This window comes from Haliotis cracherodii, unplaced genomic scaffold, assembly GCF_022045235.1.
Source record: "Haliotis cracherodii isolate W230 unplaced genomic scaffold, xgHalCrac1.p SCAF_10, whole genome shotgun sequence".
NCBI lineage: Eukaryota > Metazoa > Mollusca > Gastropoda > Lepetellida > Haliotidae > Haliotis > Haliotis cracherodii.
The window spans coordinates 38,520,983-38,546,541 of record NW_027266265.1 but is presented as its reverse complement, the minus strand read 5'-3'; the positions used below and the strand labels follow the sequence as shown (position 1 = coordinate 38,546,541).

General features: G+C 42.9%; 2 protein-coding genes across 2 annotated transcripts in view; one reads left to right on the top strand and one right to left on the bottom strand.

The window, feature by feature from the left end:
• The window catches only part of LOC139454364 (sodium-coupled monocarboxylate transporter 1-like), a 48,635-nt gene extending 38,606 nt beyond the window's left edge, over positions 1–10,029 (top strand). Inside the window, exons 9-14 of the mRNA XM_071236012.1 lie at positions 447–574; positions 1,461–1,618; positions 3,339–3,556; positions 4,725–4,831; positions 6,409–6,530; positions 6,984–10,029. Coding sequence (XP_071092113.1) covers positions 447–574; positions 1,461–1,618; positions 3,339–3,556; positions 4,725–4,831; positions 6,409–6,530; positions 6,984–7,022 — 772 coding nt within the window. The 3' untranslated portion in view covers positions 7,023–10,029. The remainder of the gene's footprint in view (positions 1–446; positions 575–1,460; positions 1,619–3,338; positions 3,557–4,724; positions 4,832–6,408; positions 6,531–6,983) is intronic.
• Positions 10,030–14,407: 4,378 nt separating this feature from the next.
• Positions 14,408–24,185, bottom strand: LOC139450381 (ATPase WRNIP1-like). Its single transcript, XM_071232068.1, has 8 exons — positions 23,541–24,185; positions 22,048–22,242; positions 19,976–20,220; positions 19,522–19,757; positions 17,962–18,117; positions 17,059–17,138; positions 16,326–16,491; positions 14,408–14,699 (listed from the first exon to the last, which is right to left on the bottom strand). Exons 1-8 carry the CDS (start codon positions 24,171–24,173, stop codon positions 14,602–14,604), a joined length of 1,809 nt encoding a protein of 602 aa, XP_071088169.1. The 5' UTR covers positions 24,174–24,185; the 3' UTR covers positions 14,408–14,601.
• Positions 24,186–25,559: the final 1,374 nt, after the last annotated feature.

Below are 25,559 nucleotides of genomic sequence, written 5' to 3'. Positions count from 1 at the left end.
CCAGTATCATACGTTTTATGAATAACGTTTTATAAGCATTCAGCACTGGGATCAATGCCTTAATCTACCGCAGTTGGCTTTATATCTGACATACATGTATATCCTTAACATTGTGAAAACTTACAACGCTTGAACCCACATAATTGACCTTGTCCTTTCATTCTAACCTGTACACCAAATGGAGGAATTATATTACGTTCATGTTTGGTCAATTGTTTGATAGGCATTACTTAGAAGTTGACGGATGACATAAGAGACAATTTATGGAGAACAACTTCTTTATTTACTGTAATGGGGACGTTTCGGTATATATCCTTATACCGTTGTCAAGAAAGGCTTAATGATGAGCCTGGGACATACATATATAAGATCACCTTGATCTTAAGTATAATTCGTTTGTTGTTTTGTGTTTATGAATGACATTGACCATGTCGTCTGCTGTGCAGTACAGTGTCGTCTGGCGTGAACGCCCTAGCCTTGGTCCATCTTGAGGACATCATCAAGCCTTGCTACAAGACACTGACAGGAACCGCCATGCGAGAGAAGCTCGGAACAGTCATCTCCAAGCTGCTGAGTGAGTGGCCTGCTGGCAGTGTACATTTAGCATAGGTCTACTCGGGACACGGGTAGCAGATTTGTCTAAGGCGCCACAATTCCCTTAGTTGCGTCTCCTAGAAGTGGTTCAAAACATTTCACCTGATAATGATTCCTGTTTTGTCAGTACCATTCACGTATTTCTGGGTTTCACCAAAGTGGAAAAGGTCTAAGAAATGTATCATGTATGGCCTAACATCAACAGGAAGCTGAAACGCCTGATATAACAGAAATGCCATTCAACGTTAAATCAGTCACTGTGTATTAAGCCTATAACTAGTGCACAGGGCCAGCTCCACAAAGCGATCTTAGCGCTAAGATGATCGTAACTCAGTCGTAGCTCTACAATCGCTTTGTGGCCCGGTATTGGAGTCTGGTTACCCCCCTTTCCTTGGATCAGTTGATTACAATTGGTAGACATGGCTGACTGCGTGTCATCATTCCGAACGGCGTGTGTCGTTGCTCATGTTATCAGCCACCCGTTTGCCAGGCCCAGATTATTTATAGGATGCTGTGATAGATCTGGTTGCGCCATAAGGCAATCGTGATTCCCTCAGTTACTGCAGCATGTTGAACCAGACAATATGTGAGTCAAAGAAACCAGTGGAGCACTGTTCCAACATGAATTATATGAATCAACCAATGAAAATGAGTGCAATCAAAACACGAACCAGATATTTCTAGCCCCTGCCCGCCTCAGATAGGGACGACGGTGAAGCCTAGGGGTTGAAACGTTTGCTATCCATGCGGAAGACCCATGCTTTGATTCCCCGACGTGTAAAGCACTTCGGGCTTCGGGAGTGATATTGCCGGAACAGTGCTAAAACCTTCAAATAAACCCTACTCTCTATTTTCACTCTCCACAGCTCTGTTGTTTGGTCTCTTGACGGTCGGGCTGGCGTTCCTCGCTGGTAAGATGGGCGGGACGATGTTGCAGATAACCCTAAGCTCCTTCGGGATGACGGGCGGGCCCCTCCTCGGCCTCTTCCTCCTCGCTATCTTCGTCCCCTTCGCCACCACGCCCGTACGTACACGAACACGACACCATGAAAGGGACATATCAAGTTTGATTCTAACGTTTGTTGTTTTCGTGAAATTTGCCTATCGTTATATTTTTACAACGCGTCTTTTTTTTGCTTGTCCGGGGGAAGGGAAAATCCATAAGATGTTATAAGGGTAACGCTATTCGTCAGGGCGTTATCATTTGCAAGAGCCTGAGGTTTGCTGTAACTGCCTGACAAAGGAGGACGGTTGTTTGTTTGTTTGTTTGTTGTTGAACGCCGCACTCAGCAATAGTCCAGCTATATGACGGCGGTCTGTAAATAATCGAGTCTGGACCAGACAATCAAGTGATTGATATCATGAGCATCGATCCACGCATTTGGGATACGATGACATGCATCAACCAAGTCAGCGAGCCTGACCACTCTATCCCGTTAGTTGCCTCTAACGACAAGCATAGTCGATTTTACAGCAAGCATGGGTTGCTGAAGACCTGTTCTACCCCGGATCTTCACGGGCCACCTTAACATAGACTTACGACAGTCGTAGCCTAGACTTTCGACAGTCGTAGCGCAGAGATTGTTTTGTACAACAGTACCCTGAAAAATAGCGTTACTGTTATTTTACACAAATGGAGAAAATTAGTCGTGGTAATACCATTGTACTAACCCAAACAACAACGTATGGCAGGTGTTACTCTCACAATAAGGACTCAGCAGGTTTAGTGTGACGCTGGCCTAGAAACACCTCAACAATGGATAACATCACTATAAATCGCGTGGCGTTATTCGACCTTGGCTTTCGATTCCCCCAACATCAGAGAGAAACAGAGTTCATCGAAAGTAAATTTTCGGAGTTTGATGGATGTGACTCGTAGTAGATATAGAAACGATTGACAGTGCAGTAATGGAAATCTTACCGCTGCAATCAAGTTTAACGTTGCGCTTCGCCGTAGTGTTCGCTTTACCCTCCATCTGCATCATGTCGAGTGTTTACTCATTTAAGTCGCTATTGCTTACTCCTAAATAGATGCGCATGACATCATCGACCCATAATGTCATCAGTTGACTCGTGAGGCGCTTGGTCAGTTACACGAGTAGACAGAATCGTTCTGATAGACTCCATGTTCGTTTACGTTAGTATGCAGACTAGCTATGACGGCATATGAAAACATATTGATAATGGCCATCGTCAGGCAAAGTGAGGACATTATCAAGTATTATAGCTAAAATGGATATAATTATCAATAAACCACCCGCGTGTTATCAGAAATTAGCGGGCCACTGTAACTGTATAATAGTATTAATACTCTCATATTGCTTGACGACTGGCGACGTCATCTGGTTTATTCTATGACGTTTCCATACTTGTTAAAGTGGGTCAGTGACATTCGTTATGTGTTGATTGCAGTAAATGTTTCAAAACCGATTTTGTTTATTTTTATTTGATAACAAGTTCTATCCATTTTAGCTATAATAACGGTAACGCTATTTTTCAGAGCATTATCATTTGCAGAAACACTCGGTCTTTTCAACTGCCCTCCTTCATCGGGCAGTTAATGGAAGACCTCGGGCTTCTGCAAATGATAATGCCCTGAAAAATCGCGTTACCCTTATAACTGTGGTCTGCATTTTGCATGATAACTTGCGGGCCAGTTCATGATATTCTATCCAGTTTAGCTAAAATTGATGTTATCACCTGGTACTAAATGTGGTTATCCTTGTATTCCTCCCATGATGCAGGGTGCTGTAGCCGCCCTGTTCTCGGGCCTTGTGTTCAGTTTGTGGGTGGTAATAGGCTCCACTGTCAACGGATCTCGCCCACCGATCCTTAACATCACCACCGACGGCTGTGACGTCATGTCGGGGTTTAACTCTACGTACAGCACACCTACCACCATGAGGTCATTGCTTAGCAACATGACCGTTGTCATGGTAAACACGACCCTTACTGCGGACAGGTAAGTACGTCAGACAATAGAGTTACAAGGTTCACAAATATGTTCATTGGGGACACTACGAATTCATATGCACTGCCAGCGAGGAATACTGCATCGTCATGTTATTCAATGTATTCCGATGCTGTTATGATACCGTATTTCTTATTCTATTTTGAAAGGGCACGGGTGGCGCAGCCATCTAAGGCGTCGTAATTCGCTGTGCAGAGTTGTGTCCCTTTGGCACGCCAGAAACCCATGATTGTGGGTTCGAAACCGGTTCGCCCCGACTATGTTTCTAGGTTTGTCAGCACCATGCGGTTTCGCCAAAGTGGTAAATGTCTGAGACCTGCATCAATTCGGGCTTTCTCCCCACATTAAGCTGATACGCCGTGATATGACTAGAATGCTGTTCAAAGCGGCTTTAGCCCTAACGCAACTTACTCACTATTCTTGTGTGAATTGGGTTTAAAGCCACATTGAACAATATTTCTGTTATGACACGGTGTGTCGGCTTGTTGGGGACGAAGACCAAAGTGATGCAGGTTTAGACATTTTACCACATTGGTGAAACACACGAGCACGGGTATTGCGCTGACAAACAAAATACCATAGTCGGGCCGGATTCTGGCACGACAAAGGGACGAAACTCTGCACAGCGAATTGCTTAGGTTTGGCTTGACGCTGTTTGCGAACACTTGGTGTCATCACTGATTTTCAGTGATCCATTCATGCACCATTTTATTTTGCCTTTAATGCCCAATGAAACCTGGTTCGGCCACTCGTCCCGTAAATTGTTACATGCATTATAGCCATATGGTTGGGTGATACTAAGTCTATCATACAGACCCTGAAACAAATATATCCAAAACAGCCCATGCAAGTCTCTGGGCTCCTTTTTATCATACTGTATTAAGTAAGTGAGTGAGTATGGTTTTACGCCGCTTTTAGCAATATTCCAGCAATATCACGGCAGGGGACACCAGAAATGGGCTTCACACATTGTACCCATGTCGGGAATCGAACCCGGGTCTTTGGTGTGAGCGAACGCTTTAACCACTAGGCTACCAAACGCCCCTATTGTATTAAGATAATTAACTACTTTTTTCTGTAAGATGTGTTCATTTCAGAGACTAGATTTTAGTCTTGGCGATACTGTTAGCACTATATACCGCCTGGTTCATATCCACAGTCCCCCTCCGCCACCGATGGCCATCTACCGCCTCTCGTATATGTGGTACAGCGGGACGTCGGTCCTCGTCGCCTTCACTGTAGGCGTCATCATCAGCATCCTCACAGGTCAGTGTAACACTGTAGGCACCTTCATCAGCTTTATCACGGGTCAGGTAGGCCCGGGGTAGAATAGGTCTTCAGCACCCATGCTTGCCGTAAAAGGCGGCTTTGCTTGTCGTAATTGGCGACTAACGGAATCGGGTGGTCAGGCTCGTTGACTTGGTTCATGCACGTCGTCGTAACCCGATGGCGTGGATGGATGCTCATGATGTCAATCACTGGATTGTCTGGTCCAGACTCGATTATTTACAGGTCATATAGCTGGAATATTGCTGAGTGCGGCGTTAAAAGAGAAATAACCAAAATGGGTCATTTAACCACTGTGTGCGTCACGGGCTATTTATCAGCCTTTTAAGTTTTAACAGGTCAGCAAACCAAACCAGGCGTCCTTCTCATCCATATCACATTTGTAAATATAGCAGTACCTATGGTGCACGTCACTGTGTGTACAATTTCCTGTCCGCTTTCAGTGTACATTAATCGAACATACAGTTGGATTCCAAATTAAAGTACTCACGGAAATGGAAAAAAAATGTTTTTTCGATCTCAGATTTTAAATAAATGCAGTTAATATTCAAAATATATAAATATTCAAACAACTCAATTTGTACTAATTGGGCCTTGGCGCAAATACAGCGTATCAAAGGTTTTTATGTCTTTTTACACGTAAAAGTGTGTAAAAATATGAACAAAAGAGACTATTGTGAAACTGAGCATAACCAGGTGTTAGTAGATCAAGGTGAATGTCCATGACCTATGACACCTTGACGACAGGTGAAAACAGGTGCTTGAAACCCACGTGCATGTGATTTGTCAGTGGTTAGTGATTTGTGAGTGGCATTGTGGGATAGTGAATCATCGTTAAAATATCAGAACGTAAAAGTAACATACAGTAAAGTACGGTTATAACGAACACGCTTATAACGAACTAACAGATATAACGAACTAACTTTTTAGTCCCGACTATATGCTGTATATATGCTTATAACGAATTACGGTTATAACGAACTAAAATTAGTAGTCCCTTTGAGTTCGTTATAACCGTATTTTACTGTATTCCCTTCTCAATCAACAACTTACATGTCATTATTATTATGTACATAAACATATCTGTTATTTTTATTGTTGTTTTGATAACCTTTTTCCAGGCTAATTTGCATTATGCCTATAGCCTGTTTCTGCCATGTCAATTTGGACTTAGTTTTATTTTTTAATGTTGAAAGTGCCTACAAATTACCTCCTGTAAAGTACCTTTTGTATTGAGCACTGAGATAAAACTAGCAAATCCAGACTAGTACTTTTCCAGTTGTTTTGTTATTTCGTATTTACATCTACGTAATGCTTTGTGTCGATTATTAAATCGAGCAAAACAGTTTTTTTTTATTTCCATGAGTACTTTAGTTGCATCACATCGACAAAGAATTAATGTATTAATGTGTCTTCGAGAATCTGTGGAGTGAGTATGATTTTACGCTGCTTTTAGCAACAATCCAGCAATATCACTGGGGCTTTCGGGTGGAGCTTCCCTGTGTCTATGGTATTGCTTTATTCCCGTTGTTGCTTATGGTGTGTTGGTGTTTCAGGTGGTTTGAGGAAGCCCGACGTGAATCCAGAGCTGGTGATCAACGTGTGGAAGAAACTGAAGACGCTGGTGTCTCGGAACAAGCAGCAGTACGTCCTCACAGACGAGACGACCAAGCTGGAGGTGGGATTCAGCTACTGGCCAATCAAACAATATTATCGTGAACGTGTCATAAGTAAAATTAATTGATATAAGAGAATTCCTTATATTCGTCATATCATTTACCCTCCGACCGAAATGGACGCGAATGTTTAATGGCTTTATCAGTGGAGTTCTCCAGTGATTTCCCCGACACTTGCATCCTACAATCATCCGGGCCTCTGATGATGTTGAAGATGTAACGAGCGGAGGATCTAATTCCGCACTCTTGTTTTAGACCATGAAAGTTATTATTCCAAGACGCCTTTTTTCAGACATCTACAGTTTCCTGGCGTAAAACTGCATACCCCTCCTAGTATCAGACGTCTGCAAATCGCAAGACTTTTTCTATAGTCACTTAAATCTGTAGAATCTGTATTTGGAAAAGACATATGTAACCCTTTTGCCACCTTCTCTAAATAGCTGCTATTGTTCCAGACCCACTGCCTACCAGAATCGGTACATCTTGAGCGATGACAGATGTAGAGGAGCGGGCATCAGCTGTAGTTGTTCCTCTGGGCAAGTCGGTGACTCCACCTCACTGTATAGAGAAGTGCCTATCAAGGTGTGTCTCCATTTACCCAAACAATCCGTCCTGTGAACAACACGAAGACTGCTTCAAATGCACGAGACTTCGGTTATAGCAGCTGGTTGTCATGAAAACTGCTATTGACCTCAGGAGGGGCTTTGTTCAGAATGCTTCCTCGAAGGAGAGGATGTTTTGGGGTTTCTGTCACTTTCATGATAGGACACGCACATCTTCCGAAAGAAATCAAAAGCCTTGACTTGACAATGAACAATTGTAGATTCATCATAATCATTTTTTGTACAAAGGTATATACCAAGACTTTTTATATGTGTGGCAGCTGTAGAAGGATTTGATCGATTGTTGAAACTGTCAAACAATATTGTTAAACTGTCATGCCATCTTTAGTTTCAGCTGGATAGTAGACACAACTCAGATCTGATAAATATAGGGGGGCACGGGTGGCCCAGTCGTCTAAGGCGCCGGGATTCGCTGTGCAGAGTTGCGTCCCTTTGGCACGCCAGAAACTTATGATTGTGGGTTCGAATCCTGGTTCGCTCCGATTATGTTTCTAGGTTTGTCAGCACCATATCCGTGCTCGTGGGTTTCACCGAAGTGGTAAGCGTCTAAAACCTGCGTCAGGCTTTCCTCCCACATTAAACTGACACGCCGTAATATAACTGGAATACTGTTAAAAGAGGCGTTAAACCCAACTCACTGATAAATATAGTATCAAGGTCAATTAAGAGATGAAAAAAACTGTTTTGACATCTTCAGGGAAATAAATAAGTTCATGAGTGACATGTAAGTTTATGCTACCATGACAGACTATGTGATGTTAGAAGCGATAATGCGTGGGTGGACATGGGTTGAGTCTAACGTTTGAAATACTTATTATTTCAAAAAGAGATAACGATTAGAAAGCATCCTCGATGGTGATGCGAATGTTGAAATCAGATGTGCGTATTGTGATTAGAAACCTGTGACTGAAGACCGCACAGAATAGTCGTTTCCAAAGTCTTGGTATCGCTAAACTCCAAGATGGCATTTTTTGTAACTTTACTAGTTATCAATATATCTACGTGAATAAGTTAAATACCTCTTTGTTGTGCCTACATCTACTTTATTGTTTATCACATATTTAATATTGTTGATGTCAGTTCACATACTGTTAGTATATATCGTCCACATTGTTGTTGAGTCACTTTTATCACAGTCTCACATTTGATAGATATTTCATGTTGTCCAAGTGTTGCTGTTGTTGTTGTTGACAATTGTTATCAGGATAATAAGTATTCTACCATGACATTGAAGAATGCTTGATTCTGATTGGTTAAAAGGAGTTTTCCTTTTTGCAACAGAAACCTCTCTTAAAATTATTAAGCCTTTTTACACAAATGAATACATCGATCCATAAAAAATGGCTGCCGATCACCGATAAGAACTGTATACCGTTTCGACATTTCCTGTATTAGACGCTAGTTCTCTAATACACGTCGGGTCAACGTCTCCCGCCAAACTAATAGACGTCCGAGTGTCGAATAGTGGAAATACGGTACGCTGGCTATGGGATGTTTCAGGCGACGATTTAGTCATTCTAGGCCGTGACCCTGACTGCTTCGATGAGATAACTTAACTAAGGCATATGTTGTGCATACAAATTATGTTTGTGAATATGTAGGGACATGTTCGGTCGCGAACGGGTAATTTCCCCATTAAAACAAACAATAGCCCAAATGTAAGTAAAATATAACATCATAAATAAGTGTTTTAAAAACTTTATTCGTGACATGTGGTTACAAACCATTTTTGTGATGGATATCCATTGCCATTTCCGTCAACCACCAACGTTAGGATTTGGCAGGAGGGGATTTGAAAGACCATCATAAAACACCCCTCCCTTCGAAAAGCTACGAAAACTGACACGTCCCGACATTACTGTGGTCACAGCACAGGCACTTGATCACAACAGCTTATCAAACCTGTGGAACTTGTTAGAACACGCACAATTACGCAACACAAACACAAAGCACTCTGTCAGGGCCACAACTGTCACATTTCGTTCATATGCTGTCGTCGAATAATTTTGAATCCCTCGTGTGAAAATGCAGGCTCGTCTGCAGCCAAAAAACCCAACTGTTCAGTCATACTCAATGCAGTTCCATTGCCAATCACGTTGTACCAGCAGGCTCATTCTCAGTAAATCTACAGGTTATTGTTGAACCACATCATAGATCGGGGTTGTCATTTTGCTTTGTCTAACTTGTCCGAGGCATCCATTTACAGTTGACTGTAAAGGTGATGTTGGTCAAGTTCGGGATGGAGAGGCAGCTATTTTAAATTTGTATTGTTAACTAGGGGTAACTGCTAACTAACTAACAAGACTTACACCAGTAAAATAAATAGTAGAATGTCAAATAATACAGTTTGTTGGAGGAATATATTCGATCAGCATTTTTAAAACTATTTCTACAACCTGTCACCCCTAAAATGGGAAATGGCATATTCAATTTCCAAGAAATGACTTGTCGCCCTGATTTCCAAGAAAGGACTTGGTGAGTCCAAACACTGCACAGCAGGTTGTGATGAAATTAAATCATATACTTTTGGACTCAGTTTGGAGGGTTATTTGTCAACTTCATATTGAAAAACTATGTGTTTTGAACACTTATTTTGAACTAGTAAAAACTATGGATATTTTAATGTTGAACCTAATATTTGTTACATATACAACTTCCTGTGACCCCGGTTTGGAGTGCTCTAAGATAGCGACCTTTGTACCCTGTGTTGTTACACGCTGCAAGAGAGCAACCTTTTCAAAGCCGTTGCCGTCATGGTAAAATGGAGATAAACCCTTTGTGTTTTAGTATTTGATGTAGTCCCACTGTAGAGTAGATACCTCTTATTTACACATTTGAAACCTCTCGCTAAAGCAGGGTTCCAAGATTTATTAAGAGGCATCTACTCTACATTGGTACTCCGTCTTATTTCAAAACACAGTGGATTTATCTCCTAATTTCCTTTGTGAAAACACATGATATGATCTTAAGCACCGTAACACAAAGAGGTTTAGACATCGGCCATGTACAAGGGTAAAATTACACTCTCGAGTGAAAATAAAAAATGTAACCTTCATTGAAAGCTTGATACAAAATAAACAATGTCTGTTATTTATCTTTCCTTTAGATATGGTAAAGGGAAGAGGGCACACATCTAATAAGAATGAAAGCGATAATGGTGAAATGCTAGATTAAACTGAACATGCCAATTCTTCTGGGAATAACTTGCTCTGATAACAAGTGCTAAGACTGGCTAGCCTCCCAGCATGTTTTTGCTAGTTGTTTAACGCCGCACTCAGCAATACTCCACATATGTTCAACCTATATGACGGCGGTCTGTAAATAATCGACTTTGGACCAGACAATCCAGTAATTGACATCATGAGCATCAATGCACGCAATTGGGATCGATGACATGCATCAACCAAGTCAGCAAGCCTGACCAACCGATCCCGTCAGTCGCCTCTTACGGCAAGCATGGGTTGCTGAAGGCCTATTCTACCCCGATCTTCATGGGTCTGGCATGCATACACAGAGAGGCTTGAAACTGGCCTTTAACGAAGGTAACATCAATCTTGCTTTAAACCCTTACAGTAGGATTTCTGGGAGCTGGTTCAGTTCAGTTCTGGTACAGTTCAGATGTCATTGATAAACATATTTATTCCCTTTCTGTAGTTCTGATCATTTAATTTAACCCAGACAAAGTGAAATAGTGCCATCAGACAAAGTGAAATAGTGACCACCTTAACCGCCATTCAGCAATATTGCAGCTATTTGGTGGTCTGTATGTATACTACGATAGTTTGGAAGTGTATTTCTTCGTTTTGTCCATTTGGAGGGGTCGTAGCAAGGATATTCGTGAACAATCATGCAATCAAACTCTCTGACGTTTCTCAATGTATACTGAAATGCTAAGTTCAAGATTAAAGGGTGTAAATGTTCAGAAAAAACGCTTCTGTATCGATTCGTGCTAGGGAATTCTCAGGGGTTTCCCCAGGCATGTGGAAGTAGTCCGTCAGTGTTTACGTCATTTCAAGAATACGGTCTCGTGAAAAACGTATGAACGTCAAATTGTGCGGTCATGTGACAAATCTCTCGTCCAATGGAAAAGCCGTATATCGTATAAACTTTAAATCAAAATTATTTTATTCCGCGATACAGCTGGTTGTTGTATGGCTGTCAGTGTAACCATGAGTGAGTGAGTGAGTATGGTTTTACGCCGCTTTTAGCAATATTCCAGCAATATCACGGCGGGGGACACCAGAAATGGGCTTCACACATTGTACCCATGTCGGGAATCGAACCCGGGTCTTCGGCGTGACGAGCGAACGCTTTAACCACTAGGCTACCCGACCGCCCCAGTGTAACCATGAAGTCACACGTACTAAATATAGGTGTGTATAGATCAAGGTCTACGTCCTTTGAGGTAAAAATAGTGACATAAAAAGAAATAAGAATTGACTTTCATTTTGTGTGAGTTTATTTAAGAACTGACCAGACATGCCAGTGATTGACATCATGAGCATCGATCCACGTAATTGGGATACTGATATGCATGAACCAAGTCAGCGAGCCTGTCCACCCGCTCCCGATAGTCGTTGCCTCCTACGGCAAGCAATGGGTTGCTGAAGACGAATTCTAAGCCAGTTCTTCACAGGAGACAAGAATGGGTTGCTGGAGGTGGAACTTTGAATGTAGCCTGGGTCAGTATAGGCTCGGATCAACAAGTCACTCACATCCTAGCAAATTTGATTCATGTCATTCTGAAACAGTTTTAAAATGTTGTCTACAAAGTACAAACTCAAATTTTATTATGTATTGCCCTCTATCATATACTGACTACCATAATTGCACAGAGTGTGAGTGAGTGGGTTGGGTTTAACACCGCTTTTAACAGTATTCCAGTTATATCGCGGCATGTCAGCTTAATGTGGGGGGAAAGCCCGAAGTGATGCAGGTCTCAGACGTTTACCACTTCCGTGAAACCCACGAGCACGGATATGGTGCTGACAAACCTAGAAACATAATCGGGGCGAACCGGGATTCGAACCCACAATCATAGGTTTCTGCCGTGCCCAAAGGATGCAACTCTGCACAGCGAATCGCGGCGCCTTAGACGACTGGGCCACCCGTGCCCCCCATATTGCACAGGTGTGTCAGTTTTACACATGACACTAATTATAACAACTATAACTAGATTGATAAGATTTACAATAGCCATCAGATAATTAAGATACTCCCTCTTCATACCTGTCAACTCTCACGCATCTCGCGTGAGTCTCAAGCATCTCGCGTGAGTCTCACGCATTTATCACCCATGTCATGCTCACACGCAAGGTTGGGAAATTCTCACGCATTCATATAAAATGCTGAATACATGCTCTTTAATGCCATTAAAATGGTCTTAAAATCGTTCAAAACCAGTTTTCCATGATGGTGCTTTATGTACATAATGTTGATCATTAACAGCTTTTCATCTATACATGAAAGAATAAAGCAGTTTCACAGGGAGTGCTGGAAATTCTATTAAGAAATCAGCGTAAGAAATATTCTATTTTATTTCAATCTCATTAAAATCAGATCTTAGTTTTCCTAACGCTAAACAAAGATCTGAGGACATCCCATTACGGGTCAAGTCAGACCGACTTTGACTGATCAATGAAATGACTGACAAGAAATCGACATTAGCCAATCAGAAGGCAGCTTTCTCGAGCTTTACTACACTAGTTTCAAACTGGCAACTACGCTTCGAAACATATTTTGACGTGTCCTCGGTTAAAAAGAATTAAAATTGATAAAAAGGACATTCTGGAATGGCTTACAGATGGCCTAGATTGTACGGATATAATCATAAAACGCGTAACTGTCGTTCGGAATACCCTCTGTTAAATATTTCAAGGTTGCATGATTAGAAAACACATTCTGTCTTGTCGCTTTCTTGATCTGGTAAGCGACGCTCTGATTGGTTGGAGTGAGAGAATATGGTTTTACGCCCCTTTTAGCAATATTCCAGCAATATCACGGGGGGGGGGGGGACACCAGAAAAGGGGTTTACATATTGCACCCATGTCGGGAATCGAACCCGGGTCTTCTGCGTGACGAGCGAACGCTTTAACCACTAGGCTACCCGACCGCCCCTGATTGGTTGGATGAAAGGTCGTTCTGACGTGACCAGTAATGGGATGTCCTCAGATCTTTGTTCAGCGAGAACTAAGATCTGATTTTAATTAGATTGATTTTTTTGGACTTTTCATGCACCAAAGGTAACGGTAAACATGATTTTAACATGCAGTTTCTTTTTGAGCTAAGGAGAGATTCGTGAGATAAGTGTTCTCTGAACATGCTGTTATACATGGCAAGTGCTCGCTCGCTCGCTCTCTCTCTCTCTCTCTCTCTCTCTCTCTCTCTCTCTCTCTCTCTATATATATATATATATATATATTGATTCATGTGATGAAGGAGTAAGCATATACTCTGAAATAATTTTAAAAAATTGGCATCCTAAATTTCTTTTTTAATTTCTTTTTGTAAAAAGAGTGAGTGTGTATGCTTTTACAGGACTCGGAACATTATTCCTATCATATCACAATCATACTGGTCAAAGAGGCTTTCATGCATATTGGGACTCAAACCCATAATAACAGTGGGAGGAGTAATTGCTTTAACCACTAGGCTACCTACCCCAGCAGATGGGAGGAAACACATGGATAGGATCCAGGACCAAACCAAAGCAAGCATCTATCTTACTGGTATTGTCATTTAGCAAGGGGAAAATGTCAGTATATTTTTCATTATTTCTTTGTTAAGCATCCCCTGACTCGAAATTTAACATGTGGAATAAAATACATATTCAATAAGTCTTTAATATTTTTAATTAATTAATAATAAGGCTATTTGCATAGCGCAAAATCCACATCACTGAAGGACATGATCAATGCACAAATTCAGCATATGTACCTACATACAACAGAGAGGGGACAGTATGATAGTAAGACAGTACTGCTGGTCAGAATTTTCAGGCCAGTAATAAAATTACCCCAAAGAAGAGTGATATGGCAAGGGAAACATCTCTCAGACTTGTTCAAAGAAGACTTTATCCATCCACTCTTCGTCACATTTCATCCCCAATCCTACTTTCTGATTGCAATTTTATTGTTATCCAAATTTCAACTGGTAACCATGTTAACTCTATGTTTAAGAAGTCCAAGATCTCTGTTGCCTCACGTCTGTTGAGGACGGCTGAGGCGCTTTACTGTCTGCAGTGTCCCATACTGTCTGATCTACTGAGGCCTGACTTAAGTCAGATCATGACAAGGGTTCACAAAGCGATCTTAGTGCTACGTTGATCATAAGTCTATGATAAAGTATGGGAGTTACGACCAACTTAGCACTAAGATTGCTGTGTGGAATAGTTTCCTCTACCAAATTGAAGCATTTCTGTGCCAGGTTCTAGGGGAGACAACTCTTGTGTTCATGTGAAGAAGTCTGTTCCCCGGAGCTCTTCTGGGAAGTATTCCTGGTCTACCGGTTCGCTGAAGGCTGGGTTGTACTTGTAGCCTTTCCCATAGTCTGAAACAGTGAGTGAATCTTTCCATGTCACACATTGTAACCGTCCACTCTGCATCTTGTAGTTTGAACTAGTGACAAATATGGTGACAGTGAATGCACGCCAATATCAACTACACTCTTCCTCTCCCCAACCTCCTCCTCCCTCACCACACCACCCTCCTTCACACACACACACACACACACACCCCTCCCTCACCACACACACACCCTCCCTCACCACACCACCCTCCTTCACACACACACACACAAACACCCCTCCCTCACCACACACACCCTCCCTCACCACACCACCCTCCTTCACACACACACACACACACACACACACACCCCTCCCTCACCACACACACACCCTCCCTCACCACACCACCCTCCTTCACACACACACACACACACACACACACACACACCCCTCCCTCACCACACACACACCCTCCCTCACCACACCACCCTCCTTCACACACACACACACACACACACACACACACACACACACACACACACCTCCCTCACCACACACACACCCTCCCTCACCACACCACCCTCCTTCACACACACACACACACACACACACACACACACACACACCCTCCCTCACCACACCACCCTCCTTCACACACACACACACACGTCCCTCACCACACACACCCACCCACCCTCTCTCAGCCCCCCCCCTCCCACGCCACACACCCCTCTCCCTCCCTCACCACACCACCCTCTCTCACCACATCCCCTCCCTCACCTCACTGCCCCCCCCCCCCCCCCCCCAACTACCTTCCCTCACACACACCCCCTCCCTCGCCACCACCACCCTCTCTCACCACATCCCCTCCCTCACCTCACCCCCTCCCCACATACCACTCTCCCTCACCACCACCACCCACCCACCCTCACCACACACCCCTCCCTCACCTCACCCCTCCCCACATACCACTCTCCCTCACCACCACCACCCACCCACCCACCCTCACCACACACCCCTCCCTCACCACACACCCCTCCCTCACCATACACCCCTCCCTCACCACACACCCCTCCCTCACCACACACCCCTCCCTCACCATACACCCCTCCCTCACCACACACCCCTCCCTCACCACACACCCCTCCCTCACCACACACCCCTCCCTCACCACACACCCCTCCCTCACACACACCCCTCGCTCACTACACACCCCTCCCTCACCACACACCCCTCCCTCACACACACCTCTCCCTTGTCACACACCCCTCCCTCACCACACACCCCTCCCTTGCCACACACCCCTCCCTCACCACACACCCCTCCCTCACCACACACCCCTCCCTCACACACACCCCTCCCTCACCACACACCCCTCCCTCACCACACACCCCTCCCTCACACACACCCCTGCCTTGTCACACCCCCCTTCCTACCAACATAACCTCCTCCTCCTATCCCCTCTCTCTCCAACACACCCCTCCCTCACCACACACCCCTCCACCTATCCCCTCTATCTCCAACACACCCCTCCCTCAGTATTGAAAGCAATCAGTTCCCCCTCAGCATCACCCAGTATGTGATGCATCTGTCCCTGCCTTGTCTCAGCCCTGGACTGTGTGAACCCTGCCATGTGGCCAGTGATACACTTCCTGTGTTCAACTTACTGAGGCTCTTCATGAGTTTTGTGGGGGCGTTTCGCAGGTGTAGAGGCACGGACGGAAGAGGACCCTGGTGTTCCCGTACACACGACTTGGCGTTCTTGTACGCCAGGTACATTGCTGCTGACTTGGGGGCTCGTGCCAGGTACACGACACACTGGGCCAGTATCACCTGGGGAATGTTGCAATGTGTGTATCAAGGTATGCCATTACTCCATAAACATCTACATAAGAACAAGAACATTACTCCATGAACATCTACGTAAGTACAAGAACATTACTCCATGAACATCTACGTAAGTACAAGAGCATTACTCCATGAACATCTATATAAGTGTATTACTCCATGAACAAAATCAAATCAATCAATTTAGGACAATATATTATCAATTCAAACAGGTTTTCACTACAAAAGGAAGACATCCTGTATGTTTGGGGACGGCTTCCAGGGGATTTTGACACCCTCTCAAATATCTTAAGATCCAATATCTATGTTAACAGGTGGAAAAAAATGGGCATACAGTAAAATACGTTTATAACGAACACGCTTATTACAAACTTAATTTTTGGTCCCGGATATTTGCTGTAGAGATGTTGTATACATGCTTATAACAAACTACCGTTATGGTGATCTAAAATCGATGGTCCATTTGAGTTCGCTACAACCGTAGTTTACTGTATAATCCTGTACAGTTTTGAAAATCCAGTATATTTTCTGGTAAGTGTGTTTTGATCTCACATCGCACTCTGGCATCCCGATGAAGTGACATGCCTGGTACGCGGCAACAGCCTGGTTCAGCGCCAGTGGGTCCGCCAAACCTGGAAGTCAGATTATCCAGTCAAAGACAAAGATAGTAGGTGATCACTTACCATACGCTAGTAGTACAATGATTCTCAACATAGTTTTTACTGTACAAATGGATACAGTGTCTAAAATACTGTTTACTCCCAACAAGGCAGGCAGGATGGTGACAAGATGTTCGGGGGATTACCGAATGTGAAATTCTACATACTAAACGCATACAGACTGAAAACAGACACAAAACAAATAGTGAGTGCATCTCCTGGGGTGCAATCAATTAATGTGCATGCTAAGGAATGAATGCTATTCATAATTTGGTAGTTCTTAAACAAATTTCCATACATAATCATTCACAAACTACAATACATGGTCGAAATATTGCCAATATTTCGCACTAGCACTTGCAGATTTGTTTCAGTAGTCATGGTTAGGGGAACTCTGTGGCTATTTTTAACTAACGGCCTCTGAGCATGTATCACATAGATTACAGAACTAAATTTTTTACATTTCCACAGTTTCTAGAGTGGAACCCCTACATTTTCAAAAGTCATTTCCTGAGAACTAATTCATTCATTTTTTAAGCCTAATTTACTTCATTAGGAGCACAAATTACTGGAAACCCTGAATGTCAACGTCATCCAGTAATGACCAACAGCTCATTCATTCTATAACAATTTGGTTTTCTTATATCTGTTGTGACTATCTGATTATGAACAGGATGTTAAATATCTATATACTCAGTACCTACAAAACTGGCTTATAAATAAAAGAGAATAAGAAAACGCGAAAAAAACAAAAAATCTAAAATTGGTAAAATCTAGTAGTTGGTGAAGCACCTACCTACATCCTCACTGGCGAGCCTTACAAGTCTCCGGGCCACATACAAGGGGTTCTCTCCCCCTTCCAGCATCCGTGCCAGCCAGTAGAGGGCAGCATTAGCGTCCGAGCCTCGAATAGACTTATGCATCGCAGATATAATGTTGTAGTGCTCCTCACCTGGGGGAGGAGGGGAGAAGAGGTGCAATGTTGATAGATGACGTCACACTAAGCATGAGTGAGTGAGTGAGTTGGGGTTTATGCCATTTTTGTAATATGCCAGCCCTATCAAAGCAGGGGACACCAGGGTGCCGTTGTACGAAGCAATCTTAGAATGCCCCACTCCCGAATATTCCTGCTATATGACTGCCTGTAAATAAACAAGTCTGGGCCAGATAATCCAGTGATCGATATTGTGAGAATGATCTATGCTGTCAGGGTACAGCATCATGGCATGTCAGCGTAATGTGGGAGGGAAGCCCGAAGTGATGCAGGTCTCAGACGTTTACCACTTCGGTGAAACCCATGAGCACGGGTATGGTGCTGACAAACCTAGAAACACAATCGAGTGAAGCGGGATCTGAACCCACAATCATAGGTTTCTGGCGTGTCCAAGGGATGCACAGCGTATTGCGGCGCCTCAGACAACTTAGCAACCTGTGCCCCTACTAACATTATGACTGAGGATCAACAAATTACGCTTGGGCCAACAAACTTCACGCTCAACATGCTGAAAACCTACTTTTCAGAAGAAAAAATTGGCAACCTAGGATTATGATGATAAGAATTTTTAGTGGTTTACAAAACACAGACACAAGAAGTTTCTATGCACAAGTATGGGAAGGCTTCAGCTAAGGTTCGTTGCTTGTTTGTTTGTTGTTTAACGCTGCACTAGGCAATATTCCGGCTATATGACGGCAGTCTGTAAATAATCGAGTCTGGACCAGACAAGCCAGTGATTGTCGTCATGAGCATCAATCCACACAACTTGGATATGATGACAAGTCAGCAAGCCTGTCCACCCGATCCCGTTAGTCGCCTCTTATGAGAAGAATGGTCGCCTGTTACAGCAAGTATCGGTTGCTGAAGAATTAATCTACCCCGGATCTTCACGGGTCTCCAGCTTAGGTATTCAGAAGGAACAAACTTGCTTTACTTAACAAATATCTTTATATTACTGATATTAAAATAGTGAGTTTGTTGGATTATACTATATGTCCTGCCCCTTTGTGCAGTATTGAAGTTATATGATCATGTTCTGTCAGCTGAATGTTCAAAGCATCGCAGATCATAGACGTCTAACTCTTTGGTGAAACCTGTGAGCATGATTATGGCACTGGCAAACCTTTAGGATTCAAACCCATATCCATCGGATCCTGTCACAGCTAAGGGATGTAACTCTGCCCAATATACATTAGCACCTCTTTGATGAAACCAATGAGCATGTATATGGCATTGGCAGACCATTTGGATTCAAACCCCCATCTGTTGGATCCTGATACAGCCAAGGGATGTAACTTTTGACCACTGAACCTCAGTACCCTAGTGACAAAACGAACCCTCTGGAGAGGAAAAAGCACAGACCTGTCCGATCATACAGAACATGGGACCTCTGCAGACCCTCCTTCACATGATCCGTGTTGATGATGACGATGTTGTTCTGGTTCATGTCTCCGTCACTCTGCGTCGCTGCTGCAAATTTGGCCGAGATGACCCGCGACTGTACTGCCATCTGGAGGCCGTTGAGGGAAGCTCGAGCATCTCCATCACACAGGTTAGCCAGCGTCGTGATAGCATCCTTCTCCACCCACACAGGAGGGCTGAGGGCGGAACAGGCAGGAAGATGATGTTTAATTCTGCACTCAGCGATAGTTTAGCAGTATGATGGTGGCTTGCAAATGACACGCCTAGGCCAATCAGACCCACAGTAGAAAAAAGGTTTACAGAGAGTTATTTTTTTCTTCATACATTGGGACACCTGTAAACATCTTTTCACTATTAGCTCTAAAACAGAAATAAATATAAAACATGATCAAACCTGTCTCCATCGTCCTGTGCATTGTCGCCACCATCTTCTATGTCTTGTTGAGATTCGAACACCCTTGCTCCAAGCTCCTCTACAGCTCTGTGTAGAATGATGGACAGATCCTCTGTTGAGAGCTTGTCTAACACAATCACACGACACCGGCTGAGCAAGGCCCCGTTGACCTGGAAGGACGGGTTCTCCGTGGTTGCACCAATCAGAGTGAGCGTACCATCCTCAACATGGGGCAGCAGGGAGTCCTGGCAACAGTGAGTGAGTGAGTGAGTTGGGTTCGAGCTGTATTTATGATACATATCATGATAACTCTGTGTACGATATACTTTTTAAACCCAACCAGAGTCGGGCAGGTGACCCATAAGTGTTGCCTGCCCATCTTCAAAGTTACCCTCCTGCATTCAGGCATTATAAATATTTCAAAGTTGCAAAACCTAAGACACAAATTATGTCTTGATTCATTTGAAATATTGCATACAATTACTTGAGAATCTACAAGGAATTATAAAAAAAATGAATACATAAGTATTAGGGCTGTTACGATTCACTTGTGTATTCGGTGAATCGAACTGCATCCCTTCATGAATTACATTCATTATTCATGATCACAAAAATCGAATATTTATGAAAACAATAGATGGAGTGCTTTGTACTACAAATATCCATAAGAACTATTTATAGTTAGTGAGTGAGAGTGATTTGGGTTTAACGCCGCTTTTAACAGTATTACAGTTATATCACGGCGTGTCAGCTTAATGTGGGAGGAAAGCCCGAAGTGATGCAGGTCTCAGACGTTTACCACTTCGGTGAAACCCACGAGCACGGGTATGGTGCTGACAAACCTAGAAACATAATCGGGGCGAACTGGGATTCGAACCCACAATCATAGGTTTCTGGCGTGCCTAAGGGACGCAACTCTGCACAGCGAATCGCGGCGCCTTAGACGACTGGGCCACCCATGCCCCCAACTATTTATAGGCATACATAGATTTCTTTAAAGACAACACTGTTACATATTTAATTTGACAGTAATGTGGTCACTGGTCATTGTCGCTTTGTAGCAGATACTGGTACCTGGATAAATGCAGTATATAAATAAATGTACAAAATGATAATAATCATAAACACTGTCAACATGTCAAACCATGTCAGGTAATTTATTTTGATATTGTTTCACTGAATACCTCAACTGATGACCTGTCAGTGTATTCGTGAATAAATATTCATATTCGTTACCCTATATTGATTATACATATAGTATTCCCCGCATAGTGTATTCATTGCAGCCCAAATAAGTAGTTCAGATTATCTGCCAGATGGAGGTGTAGGAAGATTTCAGCCCATCAGAAAAATTACCAGCCACGGGGAGGTGGGCAGACAGATATTTTGGACAATACGATAACTGAATCATGATACGATATTTATCAGCAGCCCTCAAAATTCACGCTAGTCCGCTAGCCCAAGGAACGTCCAAATACAACGATGGTAGTCCTCATAGACTTGGAGCATTTGAGGGCTATAATTCTGAACCTGTTTTCAATGATTGAAACTTAGCTACACATTGCATCTGAATAAAACAGAAAATGTAAACATAGTAAACATGTTTGTCTCGTTCAAGCAGGACTAGCTACAAACTCTGAGGAGTGAAATAGTTTCAGCAAGCCTCCGAGTTTTAATCTTTTATTGACATGTGTTGATATATTTGATATCAAGAGTGAGTGAGTTGGGCTTAACACCGCTTTTAACAGTATTCCAGTCATATCACGGCATGTCAGCTTAATGTGGGAGGAAAACCCGAAGTGATGCAGGTCTTGGACGTTTACCACTTCGGTGAAACCCACGAGCACGGATATGGTGCTGACAAACCTAGAAACATAATCAGGGCAAACCGGGATTCAAACCCACAATCATAGGTTTCTGGCGTGCCCAAGGGACGCAACTCTGCACAGCAAATCACGGCACCTTAGACGACTGGGCCTCCCGTGCCCCCTGATATCAAGACACGAGGGTGAGATTCTCTATAAATTAATGACATTATGACGACTGCTAGGTGACAGAAATACACGTTGTACCTGTTGTGTTTTGTTGAATCTGTGTATTTCATCCAGAAACAAAATAGTTTTCTTCTTGAACATTTTCTGGTCGTTCTTTGCCACAGTGACTACCTGTTTGACATCGTTGATTCCCGACGCTGCTGCAGACAGCTGTACGAACTTGACGCTGCTGTGAGATTTACAGTTGTGGGCGATAATCCTGGCCAGTGTTGTCTGAAAGCGTATGGTGCTGTGAAAGAATGGAATTTTACAGAAAGCCTAATGCCTGTACTGTAGCTCACCTGGTTATGAGTGAGTGAGTTTGGTTTTACGACGCTTTTAGCAATATTCCAGCAAGTTCACTGCGGGGGACACCAGAAATGGGCTTCACATATTGTACCCATGTCGGGAGTCGAACCCGGGTCTTCGGTGTGGCGAGCGAACGCTTTAACCACTAGGCTACCCGACAGCCCCTCATCCGGTTATGATATAAGACAGCGAGACTGCAACTAAAGATTCTGGCTATGTACAAGCATCAACGATTGATCCTGAAGGACACACCTCGATTTTTCCTGTATGGGGGAAAACAAACATGATGCCTTTAGAATTCCTAGGGTAGTGTGACTTGTTTGTAAACTTAGTGGTGCTGAATTCAAAACTTAGGCCGTCTAATGAGTAATGACAACCTTAAGTTCACATTACGATCTGAATTATGCTGTATTTTGATATAAAAATAATTAAACCAATATTCAAGCAGAAATAACTACATGGTATCATGGTTAATTTAACAATGCCAAATGCTCTTGTTCATCATGACATTTTGAAAACCAAATGTGTACAGAGAATTCTATTGATTTTATTCCTTAGTAGGCTGCCAATTTCCAGAAGTAAGCTTAAATGAACCACGTCTTAAGCAGTACATGCTTGTCGTAAGAGGCAACGAACAGGATTGGATAGTCAGACTCGCTGACTTGGTAGATGCATGTCATCATGTCCCAATTGCTTAGGTAAATGCTCATGATGTCAATCACTGGATTTTCTGGTCCAGACTCGATTATTTTCAGATCGCTGTCATACAGCTGGAATATTGCCGAGTGCGGCGTTAAGAAACAAACATGATTTCTTTTGGCCCCTGTGTCTTGAGGAACACAAAAGACAGGTGAAAATGTAGTTTATCAGCAGTGGTTGCAAATATTTGGGCGCTTATATAGGCCTACTACTCAAAAGACATTGAATTTTAAATTAACTACAGTAAACTACGTTTATAACGAAAACGCTTATCACGTACAGACAGATATAACAAACTTACTTTTTTGTCCCTACAATTTGCTGTAGTTATGCTGCATATATGTTTATAACGAACTGCAGTTATAACGAACTAAAATTAGTGGTCCCTTTGAGTTCGTTATAACCGTAGTTTACTGTATAGTAATTCATATGAAAGAATTGGTTGGTCCTTTAACTTCTTTTGTGAAGTATATGTCACTTTAAGCATGTCAATATCTCCTTCATAAAAGACACAAGGTATTTGCCTTTCCACATCCAGGGGGTCCCCACAGCACCATGGACGGGACGTGGCTACTGTTGAGAAGGGAGTGGAGGAGACTCTCCCTGCCCACTGCCTTGGTTTGACCCACGTACTGGTCCAGGCTTGTGGGCCTCATCCGCTCGGCCAGGGGGGCGAACTTGTTCTTACAGCTGCTTGACGGCTTGGCTTGTGTTGAATTAGAATGGCTGGATGAACTAGGTGAATTTCGGTTTGGAATAGAACTCTGAAAAATGTTTTTGATGTTAGATGTCTTTTGGGATTTCCCGCTTTGTTGATCATCGTCGTCGTTTATCAATATGGAGACGTCGTCATCACTGTCACAATTGGTTGATGTTGTAGTTATAAGAGTTTCTTTCTTTTCGAGTTCGTGTTTCGATTTAGATTTCGTACTGTCGGAAAGTTTCACCTTTTTTGACACACTTGTTTGTTTGAAAAATCCCCATCCCTTATCTCCAGACCCGTCACTTGTCTTTCGTTTGTTCGACTTTGACATCGTGTCGTCTGCTGTTGATTCGACATTTGAGAAGTTGAGGCATTCATTCACATGTGTGTTTATGAAAGAAGAGGGAAAGTACTTTCCGCACACAGGACATTCGGCTTTCGAATTTGCTTCCATATCACGGTATCATCCGACAGTGGTGGAGCTAAATTTAACAGGACTTGAGAGTGACCTCCCCTTGACCACAAAAAGTTGCAATATTTATATTTTATGAGCGCTTCAAAGACGTTTTCTTCATGTTTTCTTCAGGATTAGGTTTGCTGAAGTGATTACAACTTTTACTTAATTAAAATCTATTGAAAAAAAATGTTGATATGCATTTTATAATTCATTATTCGTGTCTGAATCAATTAATAATTTGATAACTGTTTCACAGCATTTCAATGATAACAAACATTCCTTTGAAAATGTGTATTTGACGACTTGACGTATAATATTTAGAGGTGAGGTGAAATGGGGTTTAACGTTGCATCCAAGATTTCTGCACTTATATAACGACGTGCATGTACGTGTGTGTGTTTGTGTGGCTGCTTATACTAGTCCGGACTGATGCCGATTTATAGTGCTAGCTCACTGAGATACCATGCCGCAGTTAAACATGAATACACCACTCAGACACAGTATACCGACTCCGAGCCGACCAGTCCTTGTTTTAGCCCCTTAATGCCGAGCGCCAGACAGGGTAACAACAAGTACCATCTTTTAACGTCTTTAGGTATGACGTGGGCGGACGCTCTACCATTAGACCACGGAGGCGGTCTTATAATATGTAGACTACTATTGTAATATTGTGGCAGGTTTAAGAAGACAAACAAAAAAAGAATCTCTATATTTCACTTGTACATCCATAATGTCTTGCCTCAGCAAAACTAATCAATGATCAATCCACAGATCCAATGCTCTTGATGTGAAAGCATCCAAACAGACAGGCCATCATGTAACGAGCCGAGGATTTACTGCAATGGATTTGTACGAGTAGTTTGTTTGTTTGATGTTTTATGCTAGTTACTAATTTTTTATCATGGCAACCTATCAAAGGCTTCGACCTGTAAATAGGACTCAGGACTGGTCTCCCAATCCCTTCAGTGTTAGAAATTGGCACTAGTCCTGTAGTTCTTGCCAAACAGCCCAATAGTTAAGGTATCATAAGGACTCATAGAAATTTACCATTTTTAATGGTTTTGCTACATGTTATCATTATAAGGACGAGTGGACTAAAACTATTAGTTTCTATCACTGATGTTCTATGTCATAAGAAATGTTTGCCTGCTTCAGGGATCTGCTGATCTTCTGGCAAGATCACTATCTCCATAAAAACAAAGACTGCAGTGCCTTAGAGAGTTTAACATGAATACCCTACTCAGACACAGTATACTGACTCCGAGCCGACCAGTCCTTGTTTTAGCCCTTTAATGCCGAGAGCCAGACAGGGTAACAACAAGTACCATCTTTTAACGTCTTTTGGTATAACGCGGCCGGGGATCGAACCCCGGACCTTCTGCA